This window comes from Rhineura floridana, chromosome 1 (genome assembly GCF_030035675.1).
Source record: "Rhineura floridana isolate rRhiFlo1 chromosome 1, rRhiFlo1.hap2, whole genome shotgun sequence".
Classification (NCBI taxonomy): domain Eukaryota; kingdom Metazoa; phylum Chordata; class Lepidosauria; order Squamata; family Rhineuridae; genus Rhineura; species Rhineura floridana.
The window spans coordinates 107,656,209-107,671,301 of record NC_084480.1 but is presented as its reverse complement, the minus strand read 5'-3'; the positions used below and the strand labels follow the sequence as shown (position 1 = coordinate 107,671,301).

Here is a 15,093-nt window from a genome sequence, read left to right as displayed (position 1 = left end):
GCTGGATACCCCCGTGGCCATCCACGGACAGCTGATCATGTACAAGCAAAGGCATCTCCAATGCTTCTGCCTCTTTTCTTTTCTTTTCCTTTTTTCGCTTGCGCGTGTCCATGCCCCCTGAGGTCCCCTTCTCTTTCCCCTTTTCGTCTGTCTCATCATCTGATACAAATGAAAAGGCCTCTTCCTCCGGATTGGGATCCCCGCCCCCGGGAGCTGGTAGCGGATCCGGAGCAGAGGGTATTATAGAACGATTCAAGACTGTTCTTTTACTTGACGTATCGTCATTAAAATAATGAGGAGGGGGTTCCTCAATGGACAAAGTTCTCACTGCCATCAAAGTAAGACTATCCCATTTTTGCGACCCTATTTTCCATAGGAGCCAGAATTCCAATTGATCCGGGTGGGTATCCCCAATCCGTCTCCGCACTCCCAGTAGCGGAGCGGTTTCAAAGGACCCACCCCTCGGCCACCGTTCACCCGGCACCGACACTGCAGTCATCCGCGGCCACTCCTCCTCACAGAGCTCTATCATCTTTTTCTTTTTCAGGCCTCTCCTTCGCACTGGCAATTCCTCCTCTTGCCACAGCATACACATGATTCCCAAAGGGCTGTCCTTTACCGGCACACTCCCTTTATTTCCCATGACGTCTGATAACGGGTTTTTCCTCAACTGTGCTTTATCCCCAAAGTGTCAAAGCCGCCCGCTTTTATTGATAACCGAGAAAATTCTCTCGTGGCGCCTGTTATCAAATTAAGGGGTGCGATGGCAAAAAGGGGGTCCGCACAAGGGATCCCGGATGAGCCCCCAATTGTTAGGTCCAAACCCAACACGCAAGTCGCCCTGTCAACCCCAACTCGCTTATTACACCCGGGAAGAGTGCGGAGTTGAGTGCAAATGAACCCACTATCAGAGATCAAGTAACACGAGACAAAAACCTTTGCAAAGGGGACCCAATACTTACAAGCCGAAGCAGGCCAGCATGGGAACCTCGTTTATTGGTGTTCAAGGGTTTATATAGGCTTACCCCGAAGTTTACAATATCGGGTTCACGTCATAAGATACAAAAGAAGCAATTGCCAACTGTCATAGCTTTGGGGCATATGTAAGGAGGTAAAGGGGTACAGGGGGAAGGACAAAGTAGAAACATCAAGACTATCTCTTAGACTCTATGTCTGCATATTTCGCATGTCCTTGAGATAAGCACTATGCAGGAACAGACAAAGGCAACTATTGAGGGGAGGCCCAGCTGCAACCGGGCGCCCCCTAAACTGGAGACAGACATGATATTACTCTGCTTACATATCAAAGGAGTATTACAAGTCAAGGATATGAGGGGCATTGGAATAGCGTTTGACATTTCTATGCAAGGCGCGTTTGTAACAATAAGCAAGGCCATAAGCATAAATGTGATACAGAAATGCATAGTAGGGAAGTTTCCAGCTTAAACCGGCTTTTATTATGCGAGCCACTGGAATGTAGGTAAGGGTCAGGTCACCAGGAAATAAACCGACATTTTATATCAAGAGTCATATAAAGGCCACTTTGGTTCTATTTCCCATGAAGCCCAAGCTGGTTTAGGTAAGACAAGTGAATTATAGTTTTACAGGCACTGGGGGTTTCAATTTATCCCTAACACTCCCCTAGGTGGTAACCTCCTCTGGGTGAAGGGCTGGTAATTAATGATGATGATGATGATGCCTTGCAACATTCCAAAAAAGGGAAGCATTTGCTTTTTACCCACCATCTGACCAATTTTTCATTCTAGATACATGTGGACTAGGAAAAGGGAGGCATTTAAAGGGTAAAAACCTGAGTTACAGACTCAAAAACTGCAGAGTTCTTTTTATTTTTTCAAGTTGTGAAATTCAGGCTGCAGTCCTGTCATCACTTCCCTGAAACAAACCCCTATAAAACTCAATGAAACTCAGTTCTGAGTAGACATGTATAGGATTGCAGTTACTGGTGTCTGAATTGTCTTTTTGTTTTCATCATTTCCTTTATTTACTTACTGCATGTCCCCCATCTATATTTTGGCTCTGTACACACCATACATTTAAAGCACATGACTTCCCCAAAGAATCCTGGGAACTGTAGCTCTCACCCCTCAACAGAGCTACAATTCCCAGCACCCTTAACTGAAATCTCAGGATTTGGGTGTGTGAGTGTGAAGCCATGTGCTTTAACTGGATGGTGGGTTATATCTTTCTTTCCAGGGGAACATAAGTTCCACAAATATGCATGGATACCAGCTCTTTACCTGGGAGTGGGCTCCACCTCTTAATGGTCCTCCGAATATTCCAAGTTACTCACTGTCGGATTTTGGAATAAGCCAAGTAAACCGTGGCTTTGGGCCTCACATAATGTGGGGCCTCTAAATATGATGGAGAAAATTAAGGTTTATTATAATTGAAATTGCTTTGGCTTAAATTACCTTTCATATAGAAACCACCACCAAATTTCTGAACCCTGACTTTCGCATTCCAGGCCACACCCAATCCCATCAACTTCCCTACATGTTAGAACTTTGGAATCCTTTGTTAGATCAGCTCCACAAAACCAGATCCACAGATTGGCCTTAGCACATGTGTAAATCTTACATAGTGCTCTATCACTTCATGGAAGAAACTAGAGTTTTGATAAATCTGAACTCAAAGCCAAAGTAAACTGCCTGATACAGACTGTAAGTGTGTGAATAAAAGTGGGTGGACAAAAGAAAAAGAGTGAAGAACAAGGCAATGATGGTGATGCAACCACTATTGATGAAATGCTTTCCACAAGTGACAAATTCTGAGAAAGATCCTTTATTCCAGTCACAGATGCCCTTGAAGTCAACTTGAAGAAAAGAACAATCATATACAATAATGTTGCAAAAATATTTATGTCTTTGGTTGATATAGAAGCCACAGAAAAATGTGTGAAGGTGAAAACTTAGTGAGGAAAGACTATCCTGACAATGTTGATCTCAACTTCATTGGGTAATTAATTTCCATGCTTATATGAAGCACAATTATTCAGATAAAGGACACATGCCACCAGAATCTGTATTAGGACATCTTCCAAGATAAGATTCAGGTGGCTTTCCCTGAAGTAGAATATTGCAGCTATTTTCAAGTCTGATGGTTTGCCATTTTTTTCCATTACCCTTTCTATTATAATGCAATACACCCATTTCTCTTTATTTTTTTACAGTATGGGGCCTCTGAATCTTGACATGCTTTAGGGCTTCAGTGTGTCTTCATCTGCCCCTGAAGTTACTCCTGAGGATTATATTGGCCCATTTAAAATTTGCCCTCTCATGTTAAGCCTAAAACTTGTATTGCCTTGGGATTTCTCTGTGGTACCAGTATTCACACATGGCATGGCTAGTAAGTGTGGCTCTCATATATGAAAGTGGTCAAAGACACACATGAAATACAATAGCTGTGGCATAAAGAAACAGCCTCTGTTGTTTTTCTCAAACTTATGAGTGTGTAAACACAGCTGTGCTGCTGCTGTTTTATCACGTTAGAAGTATGACAACTTGTTGCAATTATTTTCTATGTGGAAATTGGCAGTTAAGGATTAAACCACATGTTGGCACAAGCAGCACTAGCCAGTTTGGATAAACCACAGTAATAATGGTTGCTAAAAGTTATTTGCAGCAGAGCTTATTTAACAGCTACACAAATGAAAGAAATTCAGCAGATTATGTGTTTTGTTCTCCAGTATGGAAATACACTGGTGGAAAAATGTGAATGACTTCTGTGAAAAGCACAGGAGTCCTACCACAAAAAAAAAAATTGCTGACCATATGGTCGTAATAAAGACTATCTATCTACCACAAAAAAAAGGTGGCAACTCTAGCTAAAACTGCTTGTCTTTACAGCATATTAAAAAGGATTACAAAAAAAGAGAAAAAGACAACTGCTCCTTTTTGCAATGTTGCAGTGTGTTTCAAGTCAGCAGTGACTCAAGTATGTTAGGGTAGTGTAAAACAACAGAACTTCAAATCCAATTGTGTAATTTCATCCTTCAGGAGTCAGATCAAGTTTTTTTTTAATAACCTTCAGACAACACAGCTAAGATGATGTATACTATGTACTGTACTCTCCAAGTAAATGATTCTCTTGCTTTACATAGCTGCCTATGCTGGTCGGTGTCACTATTAACTAGAGTGTGTTTTCACCAGTGCACATGAGGCAAATGAAGTGCATTGTATTAGGATTAAAGACATTTTTCAAAAAAGTATCATCCAGGTGCTATAACAGTGATCTTGGACATCCAGGTATGCCATTACCCAGTTTTTTGCTCCCTCCTCCTTTCTTTTCTTTCCTGCTGGGTTTTTATATTGCTGTTTTTGTCATACACCATTTCCCGTGGAAAAGCAGTATACACATTCACACACCTGGATATGGCAGTCTCTGTAAGCCACAGTTCTCTATTTGTACAATGGGAATATAATTAACTACTTCATAGGCAATAGGTAGGTTAAATAATACAAAAGCAATTTGCATGTATATAAAGAGAAAGAGAATGCACAATAACTTGGATTCCAAAAATATACTCAGTTTCATTCAAATATTTTCACTTGTCTGGATTGCAGATGAGAAGCTATGGTAACATACAAAAAGGGCTATTTAAACAGAATAGATTAAAGGGGGGATATTTTCTTGTCTGAAAGGAATTTATATATTGGATCAGGCAGAATTTTGTGGTGGTGTGAGTTTGGTATTTATATGAAACCTGCTGTTTTGTTTTCTATAAAAGCCCCATTTCAGTTTCTTCAGTTAATATACTGGAGATCCTGTTTTGTGATCAGGGAGAAACACCAAAACATCCTCAAGAAACAAAAATACATTATTTGAAAAGGACTCCACACCTATTTGCTTGCTTGCTTGCTGCTGCTGCTGCTCTGTTGTATATATTTTCTGATTCCCCCCATCGTCACTAACAGTAAAATGGCCACCCTTCCAAGGCAAAGTTCAGTTGCACTTATGTAGCTGTGAAATGTTTGAAGCATATTCAAGATCAGACACATAATCTCACTTAAACATGCAACGTACTGCAAAGATAAAGAGCACAGTCTGGCCAGTGTAGTGCTGAGAGTATGTGTCCTTACATTCCCCTTCCTATTGCTCAGTGACATTAGAATGGTAAAATGTCAGTGTCACATTTTCAAATACACATTTTCAAACTATCCTTTGCCTTGCTACATATGTCAGAGTGGGTGAGGACAAGCTGCAAGCTTTCCTAATAAATTATAGCATTATATTTCAACAACAATTTAGGAATTACAACAAAGAGGGAGGGGAGGAGACCTGAATCCTATCTCCTGGTGGCAACTGGCTCTTTTACAACACAGCACCACATCCTCAACCTGATATTATTCTTTACCTGCCCTGTGCTCCCACCTTGCTTCTGTCACAATGGCAACAGCAGCGAGCAGTGGCAGAAGGGCACCCAACTGCAGTAGCGGGGCTGACAAGTGTGATAAAATGATCTTCCTTAACTAAACTCGTAAAGCACTGGGCAATAAAACTCAATCTTCTGTAAAATCCAATTAAGTCATTATCTGACTGATTGTATCTTTAATTGAAAACAGAAGTGACAGTAAATTTCTGTGATATATCAGGATCAATCGATACCGCTATACGATTCAGCCCTGAGAAGTGATTTATAATGTCAAACCCATATAGGTAACTCCACATTATTCTCTCTAAAACCACTGGTGGATGAAATTAAGAGTAAGTGCATTTAATAAAAAACAAGATGGTCAGGTTATTGATTACAACAGATGGGGGTGAAATCAAATAGATGTTTTCAAAGCACAGAGTGAAGAAAATACAAGTAATTTCTTTTTTTCCTGTTTAATACAGCTTGCCAACTATACACACAAGAAAATTTGGTCATCAATAACATTTTTATTTCAGGTACTGCTGCAACTACAGAGAACAATGCATTTCCCCCCAAAGACTAGTTTCATTTCAGGTTGGCTTCTGTAACCCTGAAAAAGTACATGCTAAGCCATTTTTAACAAATACTGAAAATGTGTAATGACTCTTAAAAGGCAGTTCTTACTTGGTCAAGATTGTAGCAAATAGGTTAACCTGTAAAATACCAAATATATGTTAATTTTATGCTGACAGCAGAAAACATGCCTGGCCAAAATCTAGCATCTTCCATAAAAACATCCAAACACGAAGGTAGCTCATCAGATTTTTTTTTTAAAGTATCATTCTTACTGAAACATTTGTCTGTTTGCAGGCTATGAAAGGATAAAAAAGCAGCAACTGTGAACATGTTTGTAAATTCTAGAACCTCTTATGTAATTAGCATTCTCTGTTCTGTTTTATTGTCTCAATAAGGAAGTGAAAAAATTACTTTGTGACAGAGAATTATCAACCTTTATGCCCAATTTCTTAAAATCTTCATTATACCAAAAGCTTGTTTTATAAATTATCTTGTTTTTGAACACTGTTAAAGATTTAACTAAACCCCTTTGTGCTGTAGAAATCTTAGATTTGCTTATATGAGTAACTTAGCCATTCAGCTAACTTTGATTACATGTTAACTACAAAATATCAGATTTTTACACTACAATTACCCCCAGTAATTCTTGGTGTCCCTAAGTGGGAAACAGTTCTTCAACTAAGGTTGCAGATCAGTGTGCTGAACAGTATAAAGGGAACATTTTTTCAACAGTTACTTCAGCATCAGTCATCACAAACCAGACAAACACAACTGAACAAGAAGGCACTTCAAGAAATCCAGGAGGATGTTCTTTAACATTGCTTATTCTCCATCTTCCATGACAGAATGAACAGTGAAGGTTCCAGAATCAGAGGTGGACTCACATTCCAAGACAGCTTTGGTGCTTTCATTGCTGATGGGAGAGCTGTTGGAAAGGGAAACCAAGCCAGAATCCTGACTACTGGGTGGTGAAAATACTGAGGAGGCAACAGATAAAGGGGGGAAAGAAAAGAGGGAATACAAAGTTAAGTGATCTAGATTAGTAAGAGCGTACAACCAGCCAGCCTTATATACACATAGACAGACAAAGGCATGGAATGATCAGGTCACTCGCTTTTTTCTTTGGCTAGGTATGTTCCCACATATGGATTATTCCTGTCCCAGGAACAAGTGGCTGTTGAGTGGAGTGAACTGTCCCCCACATCTGTGCATCTCTGGTTGCACATCTGGTAGGAGTCCAGGTCTAGAGCTATGTGAGTGACTGCTGCTATGCTCATGAAATATTCCCATGACCTCCTTTCCCAGACAGTGAGACCTACTAGAGCAACAGTGGAGCACCTGTGGCCCTCCAGGTATTACTGAACTACAGCTCCTATAATCTGTGACCACTGGTCATGCTTGCTGAGGCTAATGGGAGTTGGAGTCCAACAAATGCAGAATCCTCACTCATTTACCATTCAGATATCTCTGGATTTATTTATTAATTTATTATTTAATTTATATCCTGCCTTTACTCCCAGCAGGAGCCCAGAGTGCTTATAAACAAACCATTATAGCAGAAGTTGGGTCACAAATGACAGTTGTTTCAAAACACACACGTCATTTCTGCCCTATGGTCATGCAATAGCAGTAAATTGTTCTGAATGCCACCAATGCCAAGTCCAAAGCTGTTCATTGTGAACATAGGGTGCTTCAAGACTCACTATTTTCAGGTGGGATTCAATTACATACCAGTATATTCAATTATTGACTGTGAGGTCTTGTGCAACAAACCCGCTTCCCCAAAAGATCAGACATTTTACGATAAGGAGAATGACGGGAGAATGCACTGGAAAGTATGGGATAACATTTGCTTTGATGTAACATCATCTAACCTCCTTGCAAACCAATCAGAATGAATGCTCATTAAATAGTCAACATCTTCTTAATATCTCTGCAAACAAATCAGGATGAATGCTCAATGAACAGGGCATCATCTGGAAGCACCCATAGTCTTCACCTTCTTCAGTGATGACAACAACATTGTACAATGTTTGCAAAAAAACTGTGTTTAGTCACTGGAGAAGTCAGGCATTCAGACAAGAAAGCAGCAGCTTGATACTGTGAATTGGTACTTAGCTGCAAAATCACTATGAAAAACAGGTTCAACAAGTAGAACCAGCAACAAAATGTTCCAGATGAACGTGGAGTGCTGCTGATCAGAGTTGTCATACCATCTTCTGGGATACTCCCACTTCCCTCACCCCGTTTTCCTTTTCCTCCCTTGCAACAATCAACCAGGATTCCAAGTACATTCCATCAGAAAAGAAACAACTGAACTCTCACTTAGCAACTGCCCAAACCTCCTTCTTGGCATGGGGAGGTCATGGGGACAATGAGTAGATTGTGTTTTGTGCAAAATCTTTTTTAAAACTCAATTCCAATTCTAGTGGCATAAATGTATTTGAATGATGTCAATAAAGCCTAATTCAATGGATTAAGCTCTTCCCATCAATATCTGTTGGAATATGTGGTACAACTTGAACTGGTGGGTTACGGCTGCATGGGTTAAAAAGGGGGTAGATAGAGAGGAGACCTCCTGGCTTCTAGGCTGTACCTGTCCTTTGATCTCCTGCCAACTCTTCTTTGCTGTGTAATCTGATACTCTTAGGATGCTGACCACATCTTCCACCTTCTTCTGCATTCTCTTCAGAGAGAAAGAGAAGATACCCCTTTGCCTCTCTTCTCACAGCATGTGGGCAAACATTAGGCTTAGTGTTTGCATCTCCAACACAGCTAGATGTAGAACTCTTTCCTGTCAAGTACGTACTTCAAGAATAAAGCAGTTTTCTTATTTTGAAGCTTAAAGCCTCAGTATGACTAATTCCAGGGAAGGTATGCTATTTAGCAAGCATTCAAACCACACACAAAGCTCACTCAGGTGTTTTTTTTGTTACTTTGCAATAATATTAACAGAATTATTTTAGATTTATTGCCTTTCTCCCTTAATTTAAAAAAAAGTCAAAAGAAATTTAAAAGGTGAAAAAATGGCATGCCATAAAATATAAAAGAATTGTAATCTTTTGAACAACTTCTTATAAGTGGCAGAAGGAGAATAAAACCATATAACCTTAGAGCAGTAAACTTCAGGGACAATAATAAAATCAGTATCAGAACTCAATTAAAAGCTTATAACCTGGTGCCTAAAAATGAAAACACAGGGCCCCCACAGAGCCAACGGACACCAACTGCCCTGTGGGAAGGAAGAAGAGAGCAAGGAAAACAGGCAAAGGCAACAGCTGGACTGCAACTCCCCCGCACCTCCTCCCAGGCCAACTGACACCAACTACCTTCTGGGAAGGAACATCAGATGCCAACTCGTTTCTGTGGAGCTGTTTTTTAAAGGTTTTTTTTTTGGTAGAACTGTTGTTTTATAAATTTTGTAAACTGTTTTGAGGAGTATAGTCCAGGTGTTGCTAATGTGGCATCCTCCAGATGTTGTGGACTACAACACACATCAGCCCCAGCCAGCATTGGGCAATGGTCAAGGATGATGGGAGCTGTAATTCAAAACACCTGAAGTGCAATGTGTTGGCTACCCCGTTGTAGTAGAAAAAAATGTAAATGTACTCCCTTCAAGTCGATTCTGACTTATGGTGACCCTATGAATAGGGTTTTCATGAGACTGAGAGGCACTGGCCCAAGATCACCCAGTAAGCTTCATGGCTATGTGGGGGTTCGAACCCTGGTCTCCCAGGTTGTAGTCCAACACCTTAACCACTACACCACACTGTCTCTCTCTCTAGTCAAAAAGCAGGATATAAATCTACTTAATAAATTAGGTTCTGAGCAAACATCGCCAGGTCTTTCAGAACTGGGATGCCACCACAGAAAAGGCCCTCTCCGTCATTGCCAACCACTTGCATGCTACAGGGGTGGTGGTGTAGTCAAATAAGTTAGTTCTTAGCAACCAGACACATTCCTACAGAAGCAGCATCCCAGAGGCAACTTATGATGGTGTACACATTAGCTTTGTCAAAAAAAACCCCAGCAGAATAAACAAGTAGTGAAGCAAACAGAGCTTTTTCTCACTGACGAGAAGAGCTTCACCAGCTAAATTTCTACCTGCTCTTAAAAGGGACAGGAAAGGGCTGTGGCTCAGTGGCAGAGCATTTGCTTTGCAGGCAGAAGGTTCCAGGTTCAATTCCTGGCATCTTCAGGTAGGGCCCCAGTCTGAAACCTTGGAGAGCGGCTACCAGTCATCATAGGCAATACAGAGCTCAATGGACCAATGGTCTGACTCAGTATAACGCAGCTTCCTAGGTGGTACCTCTAATGAGAATAAGTCAGAAAGCAATCCTCTTCATGCATACATACTCTAAGTGTGTTGGCATGTGATCTGCTCCAGAAAAATAAAAGGTACCTACATGCGCAGAAGCCTACTGGATGCTGCACACTTCATGATGAGCCAACAAGCACAATTCACTTCCACCGCATGTTCCCTCACCCAATTAATCTGCTCTATGGGTTCCCCCAACCCTCTAGAGCAGATTTGGGGAGGACACAGGGGGGCATGGGGACAGAAAAGGGGGGAAGTCCCATTGCAAGCAAAAGTCTTTGCACTGACAGGATGCATTCCTTGGATACTGTTCATTAGCACCATCATTATCACTATCAAGCACCACCAATAGCTGTCAGCTACTGTTATCAATTTGCAGAGCAGACTTCTGTTACTACACAAAGAAATGCATGGGAAATTCTGCATATATTAGTATGGAATTAGTATTCCATCCTAGTATGGAAAGGATGCATGTGATGCAGGACACAGATGTGAACAGAACTTTTTCACACATTACCTTGGGAATGTGGGAGTCCAGGGTGAGCTCTTCCATGTGGCAGCATGAAGCAATCTGCTTTAGGCAGCATCATGGTGTATGGGTGTGGAGAGACAGAAAAAGACAGGAGCTGGTATCTGAATGCTTCAGCAAGACTTTTAAAAGCCCTGGCCCTAGGGAGTGGGCAGTATTTGGGCTCTGCTTCAGGCCATCAGTCGGAATCAACTTGCAGCAAAATGTTTTGTGCTGGGGCAGTGTGGAAGAAGCCAATCACAGAGAAAGAGGAAATCACACTGCTGCGATTACATACGAACCAGGCTCAGACTACTGTAGAACTGGTGCTAGGCAAAGGTATTTTAACGGGGAGCGAAAGAAAGAGGCAGGAATAAAACCACAACAAAAAGGAAGCAATCACTCTCCAGAAAAATAAAATTCAGATTGAAATGAAATATTAAAAGAATTTAAAAACATAGTGCTAGAAATACTTGCAACATTTCTATCTCCACTAGATACAAAATAAAACAAAGCAAAAGGGTCTCTGACCTTGTTCACCTTTGATGAGTCAAGATCCACCCACAGCACTCCCCGCCTAGCCTGGATGTAATTAAGGGGAAGCTGCAGTGGTAATTTCTCTCCTCATTAACTTCCTGATTGGTTTGAGGCTCAGATTTCCACCAGGCTGCCGTTTGTCACCAAATCCAAATGGGCAATCGTTAAGACTAATGTTTGTGTAACTAACTGCCAGCATCTGCCATGGTTCTTGTACAACAATAATAGTGAAAGGGTAACATTAATGCACCTGTGTTAATTCAGCATGTATTCATCAATGAGGAAATCTATGGTGTAATTAGCAAAATGCATTGGTAGACAAGGGCGGTCTGAGTCATTCGTAAAAAACTAAATCACATGAGAGGCTGCCTGAGTCCTTAATATGTACTTATTCCATTTTGAATCTGTGTAATTTAGTGGGGAGCAGTGCCCAGCTAAGATCTTTCAAAAAGAGAATATAGAACAATTCAACCCCCTTGACTTCATTGATTTACTGTAGCCAAGTTGTACCCATTGTTTTACAGCTACAGGAAACCTAGCACCATCAGCGATTAACAATAAACAGTGTTAAAGACCTGAGCTCCATCTTCACACCACCAAGAACTTCATCAGGTGCTAAATAAACTGATGCCAACATCTTTACATCCAAGCCAATTCATCCCCACAGCAGCAGGGATGGCGGAGCTCTCATAACCTTTGTCACGGCTGCTGCATACGGGGTGGGGAGGGGTGAGGCTGTCCCAGCGCAAACACACCAACAGCAGGGCCAGATTGGCTCTGCTGGTGCATTTCCAACACACTGACTTTGCCCCTCCCCATCTCAGTATGCATGCAGCAGTGATGTGGCTGTCCCACCCTATCCACTACTGCTTAAAAGATGACACGTATCCTCCACCAAGATGGGCTTCACAAACCTTTAACAGCTGCCTCTGGTTCAATAAAGAAATCTGAGATTCCTCTGCTAAAGTGGGCTCCTCCAGCGCACAAAGCAGTTAAAAAAAATTGTTCTCTCACTGGAGCCTTTGAATCCAAAGGAAACAAAGTTGAGATGGGAGGAGCCAATCCATTTTTGGAGATTCTCCCCCAATGAGACAAAATATGATGAATCTCTCATTTGGGACAGATTCTACACTTGATTCTTGCCACTGAAGTCAGTGGACATAGTCTGAGGTTGCTTTGAGAATTAAAATGGCTGTTAATGTTTAGAAGAAAAATATTGGATTTATTATGACTGGAACTTGCTTATTTTTCAATTTATTTCTTATAATCAAAAGGCTTCAATTGTGGACTTCCCGGAAGGATTGCTCCGCCTGTGGCTGCCTCTGAGATGAGCTCTGTCTCAGAGGAAGCTTTTTTCAGTTTAAAATCAGTCAAAAGGGAACTTTGACTGGTATAAATGTTCTCCCAGGCAAGGGTGAACCGAAGATTATCCACAGAAACTTCGTTGGGCTGTCGGTGGCTGGAATTGATCAGGAATTCCCTGGGAAAAGAAGGCATACCTAGCAGCCGAGGACGGAGTTAGGACTTCCAACAAGCTGGGCTGAAAAAAAGCGAGATGTTTTTTCTTTTAAACGATCCACAATGGGCGAGCTTTCTTCTGTCTAATCTTATCATTTGGCTTAAATTACTACAGTAAAAGAGATTTGTTTAAGAATCAGCAATTAAGATACCTGGGTGAGTTACACTTCTCTCTTTTATACAAGGAATTAAGGAGGAGGAAAGAAAATTTAAAAAGCTTATCTTATTTTTTATGGCAAAAAGCTGGCCTGAATTTGGAAACTATAAAGATTAAAATGGATGAGGAGCAACTTACCCGAAGAGAAAATCTGATTTAGATGATTATTTGATTGATATATGTCTGGGACTACTTTTTCTTGGACTACTTTCTTTAGACGAATCTGCTGTTCGTGTATGTTACTAATTGTTCGGCGCTGTGAACCAAATTTGTTTTGCATTCTTGGACATGCGGGAGATAAGAACTGTGCTGGCCATATGATGTCAACAGGCCTGGAATATTAACTCTCTTATTGCTGGAAAAAGAAGCAAATTACTCTTTGCTTGGGAATTGTGGCTATATTGGAAATTTGAAGGGTTTTTTTTTTCGGCTTTAAGAATGACAATCAAAGAAGTGGCAGAGACCCTGGATATACCCCTGGAAGGGTTTTCCCCTCTGGATATGTTTCAGAAGATAATGGATGAGATTAAGATAATGAAACAAGAACTGGGACAGAGTAGACAAGAGATGGCAACTGAATTTGGTAAAGTGAAACAGGAGCTGAAAGAAATAAAGGATTATATGAGAAAAAAAGCAGATGGACAAGCAATAGAAGATGAAAAAGAAATTAAAGGGAAGGAGCAAATTCTGGAGATTGGATCAGATATATCAAATGTGGAATTGGAAAAAGATTTGGACTTTATGGCAAAAATTAAAGGGAGGATGCAAGTCCTGGAGATTGGAACAGATATATCAAGTGTGGAACTGGAAAAATATTTGGAGTTTGTGGATCCTGGAGATAAAGATTACTGTTTGGAATTTGGCGTTGTCTCTGGAGAAATTGATGAAGATATCAGAGATAAAGCTATCAATGTTTCGATGGAATTTCTGGACTGGAATGATTTGATGGAACTTGAAATAGAGAAAATTTATAGAATCAATTCCAGATATGTGACAATGGAAAAACTCTCAAGAGATGTGCTAGTGCATTTCGTAAAAAAGAGGAACAGAGATATGACCTTACAACACTATTTCAGCAACACATTCAGAATTGATGGCAAGGAAATATTTGTGATGAAGGAAATTCCCATCAGACTCTTACTATATGACTATGACAGCAAGATTATTATGGGTGCAAGGATGGAAGTTGGAAGATGGAATTAACACTGATAATGGAAAAATGGCTATTGAAATTATTGGACCTAGCAGACTTGATGAGATGGATTAATTGACATGTTTATTTGGAGAAAAATCGATGGATATATTTCTCAAGGAGTGGAAACCTCTCTTTGACTTCTTGCGGAAAGAATAAAGCGATGTTAATGAGATTTGATGATTAATTAAGATAACTACTGGAGGAAAGTGATTTTGTAATATGTTAAGAGAAAGGTTTGTTATATATCATAGACCTATGGCTGATCTGCGACAAATCAGAAGTCAACATTTTATTTTATTGTTTGATTTGTTTCTTTTCTGTTTTGTTTTGTGTTTGAAAATTTGAATAAAATTAATGACAAAAAAGTAAAAAAAAAGGCTTCAATTGTGGCTGGTAAATATAGGGTGAATATACACATGCAGGGAAGTTTTCCCATTTCTTAAATACATGCTAAATTGCAGCAAAGCAGGCAACTATAGCTGGCTATGCGGTATTCAGAGGTTGCTGTTACTCCTACTTACTCCTCAACCTAATTTTATGCAGGAGAGGAAGAACAAAGGGGAGGGAGAAGAGCCAAAACAGAGGGAAGGAAGGGAATAATCACTCTTCAAGCTATCAGTTCAAGCCTCTTGAACAGTCTGTCTCCAACTTGTCAGGTGGGGAGGAAGAGGAGAGTGTCAGAAATACTGACTGTCTATCATTTTGGAAGTGTGGCAAGAACAACACCCATTTGGTTCTTTTTGCATTCCTAAGGGGAGATAGAGAGCGGGTCCTCCAGCTGGCTAGACTGCCTGTCTTTACCTGTGTTCCTCTACCTGCCTTCCTTCTGTTGTAAACTGATACACTCAGGGAGCTTTCATCCTCTCCTGTGAACTAAAGCCTTTCCTATAAAGTACTGCATGTATTTCTA

General features: G+C 40.6%; 1 protein-coding gene across 3 annotated transcripts in view; it reads right to left on the bottom strand.

The window, feature by feature from the left end:
• Nucleotides 1-5,881: 5,881 nt before the first annotated feature.
• DMRT1 (doublesex and mab-3 related transcription factor 1) overlaps nt 5,882-15,093 on the bottom strand; it is a 93,546-nt gene continuing 84,334 nt past the window's right edge. For 2 of the 3 annotated variants that reach the window (XM_061613321.1, XM_061613338.1), the window contains one exon: nt 5,882-6,927. In XM_061613321.1, coding sequence (XP_061469305.1) covers nt 6,773-6,927 — 155 coding nt within the window. In that variant the 3' untranslated portion in view covers nt 5,882-6,772. The remainder of the gene's footprint in view (nt 6,928-15,093) is intronic. The other variant, XM_061613347.1, reaches the window with a different exon arrangement.